Source organism: Rhinolophus sinicus, linkage group LG07, assembly GCF_036562045.2.
Source record: "Rhinolophus sinicus isolate RSC01 linkage group LG07, ASM3656204v1, whole genome shotgun sequence".
Classification (NCBI taxonomy): domain Eukaryota; kingdom Metazoa; phylum Chordata; class Mammalia; order Chiroptera; family Rhinolophidae; genus Rhinolophus; species Rhinolophus sinicus.
Window position 1 is genome coordinate 39,502,411 of NC_133757.1, and position 17,404 is coordinate 39,519,814.

General features: G+C 41.9%; 1 protein-coding gene across 1 annotated transcript in view; it reads right to left on the reverse strand.

The window, feature by feature from the left end:
* The window catches only part of FAM13C (family with sequence similarity 13 member C), a 109,506-nt gene that overhangs the window by 33,660 nt on the left and 58,442 nt on the right, over window positions 1-17,404 (reverse strand). The window contains exons 5-6 of the mRNA XM_074339443.1: window positions 16,633-16,696; window positions 3,274-3,358 (exon numbers count right to left, since the gene is read on the reverse strand). Of these exons, the coding sequence (XP_074195544.1) occupies window positions 3,274-3,358; window positions 16,633-16,696 (149 nt within the window). The remainder of the gene's footprint in view (window positions 1-3,273; window positions 3,359-16,632; window positions 16,697-17,404) is intronic.

Sequence of the window (17,404 nt, forward strand, 5' to 3'; positions counted from 1 at the left end):
CAGGGCAATTGGTTACCCTATGGACATGCCCAAAGCTACTTTTCAGGTGGTTCTCTCTCTATCACTTTTCCTTAAGTGCCTCTAACCCTTCAAATCTGTCCCTGTCCCCACCCTTGTCCAGGACACCATCCCACTCATTTCTAGCCAGCAGACTTGGTGCTTGAACACCTTTCTCCTCCTGATGTAAATGGACTGAGCCAACTGGTCACAGACCCTGAGTTCTAAGTCCATGTGGCCTGTGAGACGTTGTCCATTGATAAAACTGAGGTGAAGCAGAGTCAAAGAGAACCTGAGAGAATGCAACCTTCTCTCTCTTAATTCAAAACACTGTCCACTTGTATAGTGGTTTCCAATACTCCGAAGTGCTCATGACGTAGGCAGATTCCAGGACTTCCACCCCAAACTGTCTAGAGATGAATACTGAGAATCACCAAGGTTAAAAACTTCCTCGTAATTATTATACCGTGTGCAGGAAGGTTCAGGAACACTATCTAGAACACAAGGCCCATCCAGGGCTGCCATGAAATGTGTTCTTACTGCAAGCGCAGTTCATAATTGGATTTCTAGAACAGGGCAATGTTTTAGGCATCTTAAACAAGATGGGACTGAGCTCTGTAACCCATAAACCAGAGTTAAAACCTACTATTTTTATGCCAAAACATAGAGACTACAATACTTTGCTCAAACCATCATTTCAGATACTCAGTGCGAAAGTGAAACTTTACTTAAGTCACATCCTAATCAAGTCTAAAGTAAGTTTGAAATCTATTTGAGTGACATCAAGTTATATTTATGAATGTTTGCTTTTAATGGTTAATTGGTAGCACATTATAGCCAGATATTCCTGTAAAAATTACCTATTGGATTTTGTCTTTGTTAGACCACTTATTGACATCAACAATTACTGACTGAATATTTATATACATGTAAAGCTCAAAGCTAGATGCTAGACTTTAAGAGAAAATGTTAACTTACTATCATCTTTTATAGACGTATCCCATCTGTGCTAATATTATGCAATCACAGTCTCATCAGGAAAAAACCTAAAGTTTCCAGATGTTCAAAGATCGCTCCAGAAATGTTGACTGTTGAAACTGCTGATCTAATATGAGAATAAATTTCTTCCTTCTGAGTGACACATGGATTAGAAAATGTATGGTCTTCTTATAAGTGTGTCTTGGAAGCCAGTGAGACCAACCCTCACCCCATAAATTGTGAAAGTCTCTTCCAAATGCCTGTCACTTTGGCAACATCTCTGCCCAATGAAGAAACTCCCGAGGTCTCTGAGAACACCTAGTTTCCAGATTGTATCAAAGGGTTTTATTTAAAAATTAAAGAAAACCATGCATCAAATAAAGTATTGCAAGGTTCAACACAGGGGCTGGCATTTCTTCATTTTTTCCCATATCAACTCCCATGCAGTCATTTTAGCTAAAGGAGACTCCTGATTCATAAGCTCCACAAAGACGAAAAACATGAGGATGTGTTTTATCTTTGGAAACTTGCAAGAGCTGTTGTTGCCTAGTGCATAAACACACACACACACACACACACACACACACACACACACACAGTGAAAATCTCTTTTTCGTAGACATCTCAGATTCACCTACATTTTGGAAAACCCAGCATGCAACCCACAAGCCTCCGCTGCAAAGAGCCTTCTATTTCTGCCATGTGACACTTAACATGGAATACATTGACGGTTCCCTTTTATGGGGAATTCCTACATAAACTCAGTGTTCCGATATTGTCAAGAGCATTAATAAGTTTGTTCAAAATCCTATCCATCTAGAATGAGAAAATGCAAAACTATTCTTGACTTTTCCAGAAAATAAGACACATAAACACATACCTAAAAGTCACTATTAAAAATATATATACATATACCCATATCCAATACTCAACGAATATTTTATTAAACTCTCTTTGCCAGATACTTGTGTAGTATACAAAACATCAGATAACTCAAAAGTTCATTTGAATTTGGCCTGAGGCTTCTCTGTGTGTTTTGTATGTTGTTTGTTGGGGCTGGTGGAAGAAGAAGGGCATTGTCTAATAATCTGACTTACAACCCTAATTGGATTGACATTGGTTCCTGCCCAATTTTACTTGTATCTCATCTGAACACAATGGCAATCAGAGCAGTGGAGCTCACCCGGCAACAAGGACAGCCAGCTGGCCACCTGCATCCATTGGGGGGGAAAAATGACAACTTCCTAGCACGGTTACAGTAGGGCTCAGTGTCCTTACTATGAATAGTATTATTTCACAGGTGAGCTTAAGGATTTACTATAATAGATATAAAGTGCTCAGACCAGTGCTTAGCTTACAGAAAGTCTTCAAAAATAATAATAGCTACCATTAGTAGTTATTAGACACTATTATAAATAAACATTCAAAAACTAATGATGCCTATTTTGCCTGCTTAGACCATATGGGTCTGTTTTAAACAGTGATGTCTAAATGTACTATCACTAATGGTACTGAAATAGATTACTTTTGTAAATCTCTTCCTTTAAGGCCAGGTCATGAAGCAAGCTCACCTAAGCCTATTTTTACCATCGATCCGGAAACCAGTCTGCAAACCTCTGACCCATTTGTGTTCAAAAAGATAAGCTGTGCTCTCATGTCTACTCGTGTAAGTTAGGGTTTCTTTCCTGCCTAAGTCTTCTGGGACCTAATTTGCCTTCTGCTTGCTAGCCAACCTATCATCCTCTGGATTAAAACTAGAGAAACTAACAGACGACTAAGACCCAATTTTGAGACTTTTCAACAGAAATTAATGCTAAAAAAATGAGACAGAACAAGACAACATGGAATCAGAACGAGCTTTACCAATCACCTCCACTTTCCCTGTGCTGATGGACCATCTTACAAGCAGTTAAGAGAAGAAAGGAAGTAGCAATGATGAAACTCCCCCATCCCTCAATACCTCAAAAATACCATAACTCTCAAAACGCATGAGTTTCAAGCACAGATTATCTAAATCCAGTGATATAAGATAAGCACACCATTTGTTTGTCACAGGAGACCAAATAGGAAAATGAAGACTAGGAGTTGTGATGGGTGCTTTTCACCTGACACCCATTTTATGTAAGCCTGACTCTTGGTCCCCAGCTGGATAGAAGGATCTATGTCACAGCACATCTTACATCCTCCCGCTTCCTCTCAGCTCTCCTTTTCCCACAGAGGGACAGGTTTAGGATGAAGCAGCAAGTTCAACTATCTTTGGAGTTCAAATAAGGACCTCCCCCAGAGCCAGCCTCTTACCTGCAGCATCTGCTTCTTCAGCAGGCGCATTCTGGGGGGATGCTGGGGCTGGGTCCTTGACTCCATGCACCTGAGCAGCTTCTTCCTGGTTTGTCAAAAATGCAGAGCACAGATCAGTTTCAAGGGCTTGGAGCTTCAGCAAGGAATTCTGCCAGCAAAAGCAGAACATCGGGCTGGCTAAGTAGATGCCGAACACACAACGGTGGGTCTGCAGCTCTTGTAAGCACCTTTCTCCAGTGCCTGGAGGAAGAGAGTAGCATCCACAGCTGCTTCAGGCAGAGCTGGTTGTCCAAGAATCAGCTATGCATTATTCCACATGCAGCCTCAGTTTCTGTCTCAATTAAATCCTAACGTACATGGATTATATGTGACACATGGGGCTAGTGATTCCGTCAGCAAGAGACGCTGCAGCCAGACAACCAATCTGAGGAGGTATCTGTTTCCCGGGTATTTGAGGCTTTACGCTTTGCAAGTGTTTCATTCATTGTGCTGACATCAGGAGCAGATGACATTAGGCCCCTCCCAGGCTACCATTCATGACAGGCAGTGTGTCTCCACTGCAAAGACTGCAGCAGACTGCAGAGCACAAAGAGTTACTGCTGCAGGGGCCGCCTGGAATCTGGGAGGTGCTTTGGGTTCCCTTATCTACATCTGCGTGTGTGTGTGCACATTCATGTGTGTTTTCTGAAGTTACTTCTCTCACATGGAATGTTTGCAGCTTTTATCAAGAACAGAGGAGAGGGAGTGAAGGAGATGACCTTGGTCACTTAGTGTGACCCAGCCACTGAGGGAGAAGCAATTTATCTTTCAGAGCTCCCAACATAACCTTCCCTTCACCTCCTTCATTTCTCATTTTAAATTTCTCCCATGGTTCTTAATAAGGACAAAGTCATACAGACTGACGCACATATCCTGCCATGATGCAGATGCCCAGCAAGTTAATTCCCCCGACCAGGTGAAAGTGAGTCATGTCTGAGTCCCTGGCAGGGAGCCACTCCCCTGCAATGGGAAGGCTCTGCAAGCCTCAGCTGCTCCTCCACCCACCAGGCTCTGGCAGTGAAGCCATTGGTCCTGTCCCTACTGTGGACCCTCCAACATACACACACACGCACTCTTACTCACGCCCTACCTTCCACATATCCCATTCCCCACACATCCTCACAGCTAACTGCCACCCCCTCACACCCGACTCGTGCACACCCCATCCCCATCTTATACACACCTCACACCCTATTCCACACAGACTCCTAGTCCCTACACTACACATACTTTCACCCACTGTCCTCCACACCCTTGGCCCATGCCCCATATTTTCATACTGTACTGCACACACACCGTAACTCCCAAATACCCCCGCCTCCACCCCCTAGCGCTCTCCTTTTCCTCACACTCATCCCTTCTATCCCCTACACACATATAAACACCTTACCTTATACACTCTCCCACACCCTACCTACTGCACACCCTCGTATCCAACTCCCACTCTCACACGCTATTTCACACACACACACACACACACACACACCCATTCATACTTTGCCTCACATAAACACCTACCCTCAACATCTCCTCACACCCCTGCCCTTCCCCTCACACAATACCCTCTGCCACACACATAGCCTCATCCATTCTGTTGGTGTGAGTGAATATGAACCCACAGCAGTGTTAAAGCTACTTATCGAGGAATATCTTAATCTGTTGTCTCTTGGCCATTTTGAAAGTGCCAGGTGCCTAAAGCAGGCTCAGACATGGGGCAAGATCTGGCACAAACCTCATCTGTGCTCAGGGGCTCCTGCCAGGCAGCCCACAGCTTGGAAGAAGCATCTACCTTAGAGCAGGCCTTGTTTTACTGTTTCCTCCTCCTTTCTGGGATTTTTTTCCCAGCAGCGGAGTGTGGAAGCAAGATCCCAAGGTGGCTGACAGGAGGTGCAGAAGGCATCAAGTTTCTAGAAATGAAACATCTGGGAGGCAAAACAAACAATTCCAGGCAAGCTTCCTACGGGAGGACCTTGGAAATCAGAGTGACTTCTTAAAAAGAGCACAACTATTCAAAAAACTTAAAAAAAAACACGCAAGTCCATGAGAATTTAAAATGGTGTAGCTGCTATAATACAAAAGAACAGTATGGTGGTTCCTCAAAAAATTAAAACTAGAACTATCACTTGATCTGGCAATTCCATTGCTGGGTATATACCCCAAAAGAATTAAAAGCAGGGATTCGAATAGTATTTGTACACCCATCTTTATAGCAACATTATTCACAATACCCAAGAGACACATATGAACTAAACTGTGTCTCCCTTAAATTCATACCTGTTTCTCTGAAAATAAGACCTACCCCCAAAACAAGCCCCAGTTAAGATCATCAGCCAGATGAACGCATTTAGTACATTATGACGATGTTCCAGAAGAAGATGACATGACTGTATTTGAATAAATGTAGATTGTTGTACATGAAAAATAAGACATCCCCTGAAAATATGCCCTAATGCATCTTTCGAAGCAAAAATTAATATAAGACCCGGTGTTATTTTCAGTGAAATACTATATAAGGCCCAGTCTTATTTTGGGGGAAAACATTGTATGTTGAAGCTCTAACCCTCCAATATGACTATACTTGGAGATGGGGCCAGTAAAGAAGCAACTAATGTAAAGTGAAGTTATAATGATCCAGTATGATTGCTGTCCTTATAAGAAGAGAGACAGAGTCACATGTGATGCACACGCACAGAGGAAAGGCCATGTTAGGATTCAGTGGGAAGGTAGCCATCCATAAGCCAAGGAGAGAGGCCTCAGGAGGAATCTGCCCTACCAGCACCTTGATCTTGGACTTCCAGCCTCCAGAACTATGATAAAATAAACATGTGCTGTTTAAACCACCCAGCCTGTGCAACTTTGTTATGGCAGCCCTAATACGGTATTAGCAGACTAATACAAAATGGAAGCAACCCAAGTGTTCATCAGGAGATGAATTGATAAACACAATGTGGTGTTTATCAATATATATACAATGAGACATTATATAGTCTTAAAAGGGAAGAAAATTATGACACATGCTTCAACATGCATGAACCTTGAGGACATTATGCTAAGTAAAATAAGACAGTCACAAACAGACAAATACCTAGAGAGGCAAAATTCATAGAGATGGAAAGTAGATGGTGGTTACCAGGGGCTGGTGGGGTGGAGAGGAAGAGGGAAAGGGAGTTAGTGTCTAACGCGTATGGAGTTTCACATTGGAAAGATGAATAAAGTTCTGGGGATGGATGGTGGTGACAGTTGCACAACAATGTAAATTACTTAATACCACTGAACTGTATACTGTAAAATGGTTAAATGGTAAATTATACATAACTTATAAAATTATATATATATATAATTATAACAAATATATATATATATAACATAATATGTATATATTATGCACACACACACACACACACACACACACACACACACACCGGGGGTGCCAAAAAATGTATACAAGTGGACACTTTGGTCAACGTTGCTCAAGCTGTAGTTCGCCATAACCAAAAGTGTCTGGATGCTGATGGTAACCACTTTGAGCACCTCTTGTAATTGCAGAAGTCAAACGTGACTCATATTCATCTATTGTTATCGGTATATACTGAATATTACAATTTTAATAAAGTTTTCCTTTCTTAAAATGTGTATACATTTTTTGGCACCGTGTGTGTGTGTGTGTGTGTGTGTGTGTATGATTTACCACAATTTAAAAATAAAAGAAAAGGAAGGAAGGAAGGAAGGAAGGAAGGAAGGAAGGAAGGAAGGAAGGAAGGAAGAAAGAAAGAAAGAAAGAAAGAAAGAAAGAAAGAAAGAAAGAAAGAAAGAAAGAAAGAAAGAAAGAAAGAAAGAAAGAAAGAAAGAAAGAAAGGAGGAAGGAAGGGGGGGAGGGAGGGAGGGAGGAAGAAAGGCTGCCAGTTCCTCCTACATTTAGAGGAAGGCCGTGGAACCAGCTGCCTTTCGTAAGCTCTGTTTGTTCTTGTATACTCTCCAAAGCAGAAGACGATGTGGCCTTCGCATAGAACTAGAGGGCCTGGCAGCTCTGCTGATACTATGGTCACCTGACTTTGGCCCAGCATCTTGGCTAGTCTAAGCCTTAATTTCTTCATCATAAGAAGAGGCGATAATAACAGTGACAATGGCACCTGCTGTAAGAATTAAATGAGGGCAGGCATGAAAAGCGCTTTGTACAGCACCGATATGTGGCCAACACTCAATGACTGGATGTTGTGATTACTATGAATAGCTCTAAACCTCCAGAGGCTGCTGGGCCGAGCTCTGGTCATGTGGGAGGTCAAACTCTATACAAACTCTCAGGCCTTGACTCATCCCTTTACCTCCCAGAGCCTCACTCTCTGCATCTGCCTAGTACAGACCTGAGACTAGAAGACTTCCAAGTGTCCTTCCAACTTTAAAGGAGAGGAAAGCAAACATGCATGCATCCATGTTGCACAGAATCTGGTACAGTGTTTGTGGAATTGAACTAAGTATTCATACAATACAAATGAACAGCAAACAACTCACTGCCTAGGAATATATCAGTTCACATTAAGAAACCTCTGAACTCTCACAGAGAGTGAGGTACAATGTTGAGACCCAATTATCGCTAAAAGTAATAATAGGTTGTTCTCCTCCATCTTCCCCTCCCACCTTCTCCCTCATTTGTACTCATACTGAAGCAGAAATAACACTGAGCATCAAAGGAGATCTGTTCGCCTGGTTGGTTTATTCTTCTCTGAGATACTAGATAGGAGTAAGCTAGAAGGAAACAGGAGAGAGAAGATGAAGGTCTTGAGGGACAAGAATATACAATGGCAGTCACTTTATGGTTGCCTCCTGTTCTACTACCATCTCCACGGGAGAAGGTTAAACATCAACTGCTATATATTGAGGAAGGGAAGGCAGAATGGAAGACACTCTGTCCACCAGCTGTCATCAGCTATCTCCTTTCCTCATGCCAAACTGACCCATGACCTGAGCACACCCTGCTGTTTCTCAGCACACAGACAGAGGGTGGGGACCTGGACACCCCGTGGGGGATGGGCTCGTAAAGAAATATTTCTTTTGATGACTAGGGATCTCAGGAGAGGGGGCTTTAACTATGAGCACATACATGTCCTTCCCATGGGCAATGGAAGACCATCCTATCCCATCCAGCCTGTCCCGTCAGGGCTGAGCCCTGAAGAGCCACCCCTGAGAAGGTCCATGGACAGCTTGTACGACACTCCAAGATCATGCCCCCACGCGGATATAATACCACACATGCCACTCCCAGGCTCTGGCCGCTTTCAGAGTACAAAGAGCTGCCCTAGGCTCTGGAGTATGAGACTGATGTCAGCCCCTTCCTCATCGGGCTTATAGTCTAGTGGGGAGACAGCGCATAAACAAGCAAACATATCAAACCATAATGACAGTTATAACTGTCGTAGGGCTGTGGAGGAAAGAAACGGTGAGCCCAGGGAGAGAGGAAGCCGCTGTTTCACTCTCCAATCATGCCTGACAGTGACGTTTAGTGAGGGAACATGGTTTTCTCTACACAAAAACAAAGGGCAGTAAATTCCCTGGTCCTGATGCTACCTCACTTCAGCCTTTCTCTTACTGCTCCCTGGAAGGCTGCCCCCAGCCCATCCCCTGGGAGCCAGCCTGCTAGCACTTTTCTTGTTTTACCTGCGGCCTCCTTGAATGTGTCTCTAAAATCTGCAGGAAAATTGAACAAAAGCTGATGAATCCTCTAAAGAACAACAACAACCTCTGCTTCCCCAACTCTCCCATCTAGTCACGAAAGAAGCCAGAGAGAAGTCCATGAAACCTAGGTGTGGTTTGCTAAAGGCTAATTTTTCTCTTTTACATAATGGAAAATATGCTGCTCTTTTAGAAAATACGCCACTCATTTTCTCTCCTCTACAATTACCAGGTCCCACTTTAGTTGGGTTGGAATGGAACACCCAACTAAACACCCACACAGGCTGGATGGTTAAAGACTATTTTAGGGTGTGTTGGTCTGCAATTCACCAGGTGCAGAGCGGGGACAGTTTACTTTGAATTTCTATGAAAAGGTTTAGTGGCACTCTCCCATCCCTTTATCTATTACAAAACTGAATATAGATTCTCTACAGTGATATGAAGCAAACTCAAATTGGAAATCTGCTCAAAATTTGGGCTACAACTCAGTCCCTAAACATCCCCTTTTCTACTTACCACTCTTCTTCCCTGGGTTTTCATGTTTCCTGTGTATATGGGGAGTGTGTGTGTGCACGCACACACACTATCTTTCCTTTCCATCTGTTCCCTTCTTCCATCTCCCCAGGCTTGATACAGCTGTAGTTGCTTCAGGGTCAAATTTCCATCAAATCATTGAGCCAGTTCTGATTACCTCATCTAAACGGGGCCCCCCAATTTCTCTGTTACCACTTTATTTCCTTCCTAACACTCACTATAATATGTAATTTTATTTGTGTACTTGCTTATTGGCTCTTTCCACCTCCAGAAGGGCTGGAACGATGCCTCCATTGTTCACTGCTGGACCTAGCACAATGAGAACAGGAGGCAACCAATAAAGAGACTGCCATTGTGTATTAATTTTGTTTCCCTGGACCCTTTAGGCAGTACCCAATGTGAAACCCCCTGCTGCCCTGGTTCGGAAATGTTACAACGCTTAGGAATCACTGGGGAGTTTGTTAAAGATGTACACTCCCTGGCAGGGGCCTCTCCAGAGACTCACATTCTGTGGTCCAGGGCAGGGCCATTTAGATGCAGGAAGTCCAAGGTCTACACTTTGAGAAATATTTCCCTATCCTCTAGGGCCTTGACTCACTCTAAATGCTGCCTTGCTTGCTTGCAGAGCTCCACCTGTCCCAGGGACAATAGCTTTTCCCTGACCCCCAGCTCTCTGGCACCCTCATTAGCCTCCTGCCCTGGCCTCCTCTTCAAAGCTGAAGCCCGGCACTAGGAAAGATGAAGCAGGAAGTGCTCAGAAGCAAGGCAGTGTTGTGTCCTGGCTTGTGGCTGCTGTATTCTGAATATTTTTGCCAAAAGAAGTAGGACCACTTCCAATGGTGATGGCTACAAGAAAATGCCACATTCACCATGTCCCTAGGGACAGTGGGCTTTTGGCTATTCCTTGTGGGGCCTGTGTTGTCTATGCCCCAGCAGGCTTTCCATCCAAGTCTACCTGAAGGATGGCCCATCTCAGCTTCCTCTGCTTGCGATGATCAGCCCTCACTGTCCCGCAATATCCAACGGAGAAACTCAGTGTGAGAGAATAAGCTCTTCACTTCAAGGAGCCCTCTGCTGACAGGAAGACCTGGGTCCTGTTCTGGTGTGAGCAGCGCTTCTTTTTAAACAAGGACAGTACACTGTAACCAAAACCAAATTTCCTTCTAGCCAGTGATTTCAACCTGGGAAGGGGGAGTCCTGTACTTAGTTTTACCTCATTGTGATAGTCTCATTATTTTCACTTTATTAAATAAACAATAAAAACAAGATGTTTGAGAGAGAATAGTAGTTTTATCAACTCACATTTTAATTCAGGACTGAGCTTTTCTAGACAACACATTGATTTTCTGGAAAAAAAAAAGTGTGTCTCATTTTCAATGAAATTGTTGCACAGAGTGCAATAGTTTCTCTGGACTTTCTAATGCTTAAACTATGCAAAAGCACAGGTATCAAAATGGACAGACCCTTAACAAATCATTTTTTTCCAGATCATCAATTATATCCCACAGGCTAAGTTCACAAATCTCGTCCATGTTGTAGCCCATGTAGTTATTATTTGTGGCTACTTAAGTTCCAATTTCTTTTAGCCCTGATGCACATTCTGCTTAAAAACTACACTCAGTAAGATGTGTGCACAGTACAGAAGCCCACTGGGGCTTTTAATCCGAAATGTACCATTGGCTCCTTCTGTGTCTGTGGGCAAACCATCCAATTATAATGGCCCATAGGCCATTTCCTGATGACACAACTTTAATTTCCAAAATTCAATGAATATTAGAAATCAATAACCATCCCACTGGATATCATAAAATCACACGCCACATGATACCATTACCTATCTAAGTCTCTAAAGATGGCTGGTCATACTAGAAAGCATTAGCCACTTCCTCAAATACTAACATTTTGTTTAGAAAACAAGAAAGTTAAGCTTTTGCCTGCCTTAAAATATGAGTTTCATAGCCCTAAGTAAACCAACAACGTCCTGAAAACGGTAAAAGATAAAGATACCAACACTAGCAAGGCTAGACTCTAGGATATTGAGTTGATATGTGCCACTATATCCCTGGAAAGTGGGCATGACAAATTTAATTCTTCTAATGCAGCCTCCAGTACCAAACCTGGAGCTGGGTATATATTGGCCTCTCAACAAATACTGTTGAAAGAAAAATTTACTCCTTAGAAAAAAATATCCAAAATTCAGTTTTCAGGCAAAATTTTGGTCTAGGACAAACAGAAATATATATATTTTTTAAGTTGCAAAGGTGGAGGGAGCAGAATACATTATGAAAGTTGTCAGCTTTATATTTTGCCAAGTGAGAACATATGGAAAATAAACAAACAAAAAAACCCCTTCCCATCATTTTTGACAAAATGAAAAAATTAAGAATAATCTCAAAATTAAAGAGTATTTCATAGACGTTAGCCTCACGGAAAACTAACTACATTATTCTTATTTTTCTCCTTTAGTTACAACACAGACTGACACCTGGGAGCCACTGAACTACAAACAGCTCCTTTCAGCCTTCTAAGAGAGATCAGGAAAATAATACTGTGAAGAGGATTAAATGAAAGAAGGTGTGACAAGGAAAAGGATCGAGATGCCACACCCGAAGAAAGAGCAGGGGCCAATGGGGCAAAGCTGCAGTGGAGTGTGGGAGATGGGGAAGGGTGGTAGGCGAACGGCAAACACAGGTGGGTCAGCTCTGGTAAGTCTTGCCACAACTTCTCTGCTCAGTCCAATACCTCTCAAGTTTCTCCCAGTTAATTCTCAGGAAGAATATGAACTGCTGCTGGCATGGCTTCTGCCTTTTCTGCCAGCACCACTCTAAGGAGTCTCTGGAGGGTGACGACGACAGACCTGATTCTGCTGGAAACAAGAAGCCAGACTGGATAGTTGCCTCTGAATGACAGTGCAGAATAAACCAGGCCTGGAAACAGCTGAGAGTTTCTATGCCCTGCTGTTCATTCAACCGGGAATTAAAACCAGGGTTCACACCATCACTATGTTGGCCAAAGGCTGTCCTCACTGACAGCGAGAAGAAAACTTGGCTAAACATAAATGAATCATAGGACACCATTCCAGCTTCCAGATGAGGAAGAAATATCGGTAGGGAGGCAAGGTCACATTATCTCAGCCCAGAAAAACCATACCAGAAAAATGCCAAATGACATCTTGCAGTGGTCCAGCACACAGGAAAATTACCTTGGATATTATGCTTCCAGAGACCAGTATTATGCAGCCCAGCATCCACATACCCATCTTCTGATAATATCCCTTCCAGATCCAAAGTCAGAAGTATGGCCTACGTTTAGCCAAACAGCTTATTCCAAACCCCAAGGTCACAGTGACTGGGTCAAGAATGGGCTACATGCCCCAAAGCAGATAAATGAGACTCACATATGGAACTTCTCAGAGGTAGAAAGAAGTACTTTTTCCACTGGGTGGTAAGCAGAATCCTAGAGACAGCCCCCGGCATTCTTTTCTTTAACCATTTTTTTTTTTTTTAACTTTTATTTATTTTAAGTGTTTTTCCAGGACCTATCAGCTCCAAGTCAAGGAATTGTTTCAATGTAGTTGTGGAGGGTGCAGCTCACAGCCTCCCATGTGGGGATCGAACCGGCAACCTTGTTAAGAGCACAGAGCTCTAACCAACTGAGCTAACTGGCCGCCGCACCCCCAGGATTCTTATACCCAGGTTATTCAAACATTAATACAGGCACTGCTATGAAGGGATTTTGCAGATGTAATTCAAGTCCTAACTCAACTGACCAAGAATACAATTTGGGTGGGCCTGACCTAATAAGCTGAGCCCTATAAAGGCAGAGAGTTTCTTCCAGCTGGTGGCAAAAGACAACATCAGAGAGATTCAGAGCACAGAAGGATTTAGTGTTGCTGGCTCAAAGATGAAGGGATCCACGTAAGGAGGAATGCAGACAGCCTTTAGAAGCTGGGAGCTGTCCCCACCTGATGACCGGCAAGGAAACAGGGATCATAGTCCTACAACGGCAAGGAAGTGAATTCAGGCAACCTGAATAAGCTTGGATGTGGAGTCTTCTCCAAAACCACGAGCCATTGTGGCCAATGCCTTAATTTCAGTTTTGTGAGACCTTGAACTGAAAATCCAATTGAGCCCACCCAGATTTATGACCTACATAACCGTGAACTGACAAATGTGTTTGAAGCTTCTAAGCTTTTGGTAATTTGTTACACCGTAATAGAAAACTAATAGGCACTGGAATTGCTGGCTATAAGAATGCACCCTAGAGAGTAGTTGACCTAAAGATAAAGTCCATATAGGAAGGCAGAGACAAGAGATGGCATTTACATGACAAGCCTTTAATCCCTGGATCTAGTCACGCATAGAGCCTATCCTGATTCTAAAATTGCAGCTGTGTGAATCAACAAATCCTGTTATTATTAAAACCAGGTTGAATTGACTTTCAGTCACAAGGAAAAAAATCCTGATGCTTGCAAAAAAGAAAAAGAATCCTCAATCAATCCTGAATTAAGGCCCAACCCTGTAGACTGGGTTTACATTTCCATAGAAAAGCACAGCTACCTATTCCTACAGGAAAAAAAAAAAAAATGCCCTTCAGCCAACTCAGGAGTACCAAAGAACTAAGAAAGACTCTTGCAAAACCATTTTCTCAACATTAAAACAATTTTGAAGGAGAAATACATCTTGGACAAAACAGTAAGTGTGATAATGGCTTGCTGCCCAGATATCTTTGTGCTAAAACTATGGATGGTAATTAAAAGACAATCAAATCCTTCACATGTAGACACACACATGGACACAGGAATACAGGCTCAAAAAGGGGCACTGTAACTATGCAAATTGGTCTACTTTTTAAAAAATTAAAGTATGAAAGGATTCCTCATAGACTTTAAAGAGGATGGTATCTTTAATGTCAAGGGTAACGTGGAGCCATTTTGATGAGCATAATTCAACAAATAAGGGGTAATAGTAACATGCGAAGGAAAAATGGATTTTTCATATTGATTTTAGATAGATAGTCTCTTTCTTAGCCAGCTAAATAAAATACAGATGTCCCTTTTATAGAATAAGAACTGTGACTACAAATTCAAGGTTGAACTTCTTGTTATTGATAGTAGGTCATTACTGAGCATTTGTTGCATGCTAATAATTTATCACATTTGTTTCCTATAACATAGACCCTTCCTGAAAATTCCAATGGCATTCCTAAGGGTTTTGTTCTTTTATGGTAGAATCTCAGTCAGAACGCAGGACAGCACGAGACTAAATCCAATCTCACTGTGAGCAACTTCCTCTGGTTCTTGATACCAATCAATGAGTGATACCACACACAAATCTGAAAATGCCCCAGTTATTTTCGGTAAAGTCAAAGAAGCCAGAGGGGTAGAACACATCTCTAGGGTGCCCTGTAGGGTCAATTAACACCTAAAATGCATGACCTTGGACCCACTCATGCCGTCCTGTTCAAGCATTTTCTCTGGCCCCCAAATTTTACTCACAACAGAAACTGAATGAAAGAATGTGGATCTGCACACACAATTTACCTCGATTGGAACAAAACCATTTTGAACACACACTCACTATCGTCAGTCTGTCTGGGTCAACAGCACCCCTTTTTGTGGAAGAATTCACATTTACAATGTGGCACTACCTGCACCTCTCCATTCAGTGCTCTTGCACCCATGCAAACCCAGGGCAGTGAGCTAGCACATATATCATGTAATTTGCAAACACAATTTAGTGAAACAATACAGAAAAGCAGATTTTTTGAATCAAGCTTTTGGCAACTATGATTTGAGACTATTCAAGTAATTTCATGGTTTCGAGCTCACGAATCAGAGTTTATCCCAAATATCTGAAACCTATCACAAGTTGACTCTTCCAATCACCTCGTTTTGCTAGTCACTTAGGTCAAAACAAACCAGTGCTTCTTTATTTGTTCACGGTGGGGCAAACAGCTGTGTTCATTGATTCAGGTTCCTAAATCATTTCTCCTCAATTCTTTTTCACTTTTGTTGACACAAGTGAGATTGTGGAATTTGAAGGCTGTCTCTATGCACAAGGTAATAACAAGCAGTGTTCTGTATTATCTTTAGGACATTATCCACAACTTTAGTTATTTATTTAACTTGATTTAGTCAGGCAGCTAGTTTACCTTGAGCTAACCATTGCTGCCAAGTTCTACCGTAAAAAAGTAAATCACTTAAATTCAGTTAGTTACCTTTTTTTGGATGGGGAGGAGAGATGCATCTTAAAATGACACTTTGCCTGAAGCCCATCATTTCTTTTCCTGGCATCTGAGTATCAAGTCTTTTCATTCTTTTTGCTACGATCCTAATTAGATATACCACCCACTGCTCCTTAATTATACAATGAGGACAAGAGAAACTAGACAAAGTATTCCAAACCAAAGCCAAGGGATTCATAACAATGATTCTAATTGTATATTACATTGATTTCCAACAGAAGAATTACATATTTCAAAGACAATCTAGAACAAGCTTATTAACATTGTGATGTCCAGCTCAGTGAGGAACTATTTGGATTGGAAAATATAGCTTCAATATCTCAAAACGTACTAAGGTCACCTTGCAAACAGCACACTATATCATGCTCCATGGATAAATGGTAAACATGATTATACAAAGGGTGCAAAAAAATGTATACACGTTTTAAGAAAGGAAAAAACCGTATTAAAATGGTAATGATATATACTGATAACAAAAGATGAATACAAGTCATGTGTACACCCCTGATATTTGAGACTGCAAAAGCCATGAGAGAAAGAGAGAAAGAATAAAATGAAGAGAAAATTTTACGAATGTAACTGTCACAGCCATGGTTATACAATCATGAAGTTGAAAAGAGTGTAATGAAATAACTGCTGGACTTGGTTTAGGTCCAAGACATAGTGAGCAGTCTCACAAATAGTATTTTACATGCATTTGCTCCAGTGATAGGTAAAACATTACCCAAAGAAGTACAAGGAAAACAAGTTCACTTAAGGGCAAATATACTTAAAAAGTTTTAACCAGAAAGAATTCCTACTACTAGAAAAAAGAATAATACATTTCACGATGGGCTAATTCATGTTCATACAACCAGCAATGATTGCACCTACCTCATTTAAATCCTGCCGAGTATCAAAAGCATCCTTTGGCAATATGGCAGCCCTCTGGTCTAGTCTATAAAATACAAAGCAAAATGATTTCAATTTAAAAGAAGCCTTTCAACAAAGTACAGCTACAGATCTGCTGTACCCCTGTTAAAAACCCTCAGTGGTAGCCAGCCCACTGGCCGTAGAATAAAACCCAGCTCCTTATAATGGTCTGCAACATATTACAGTGTTTGAATTCTGCCAGCCTTCCTGGTCCCACCTCCTATTACTTTCACCCTTGTCGCCTACACGGCAGCCCTTCTGGCTTCTGTCTGTTTCCTCAACACATAGGGCTGGTTCCCCGTTCACACCTTCACACTTGCTGTCCCAGATAGCTCTTCCCCCAGATTTTCCTTGAGCTGCCTCTCCTCAGCATGTAAGCCAGTTCAGCTCCTCCCAATGAGGCCTTCCTGCCTTTCCTAACTGGAAGTAGCTCTCCCCTTCCCTCTCTCTCACACGGTCCTTAGATTTTCTTCTTAGTGCGTATCACTATCTGAAGTTATATTACTTATTTACATTTCCACATTAAAATGTAAGCTCCAAGAAAACAGTGATTATTATATCCATTTCTACATTACTAAATCCTCAGTAAAAATCAGCAATTTTTTTCTTTCATTCAAAAAAAATGTTTCTGAATGAATGAATGTGATCTGATACAGTTGTTACCAAATAACACCATTTGTACACTGAAGACAGCTTTTGGAAATTTCATTCTATCTCTTAAATAACACAATAA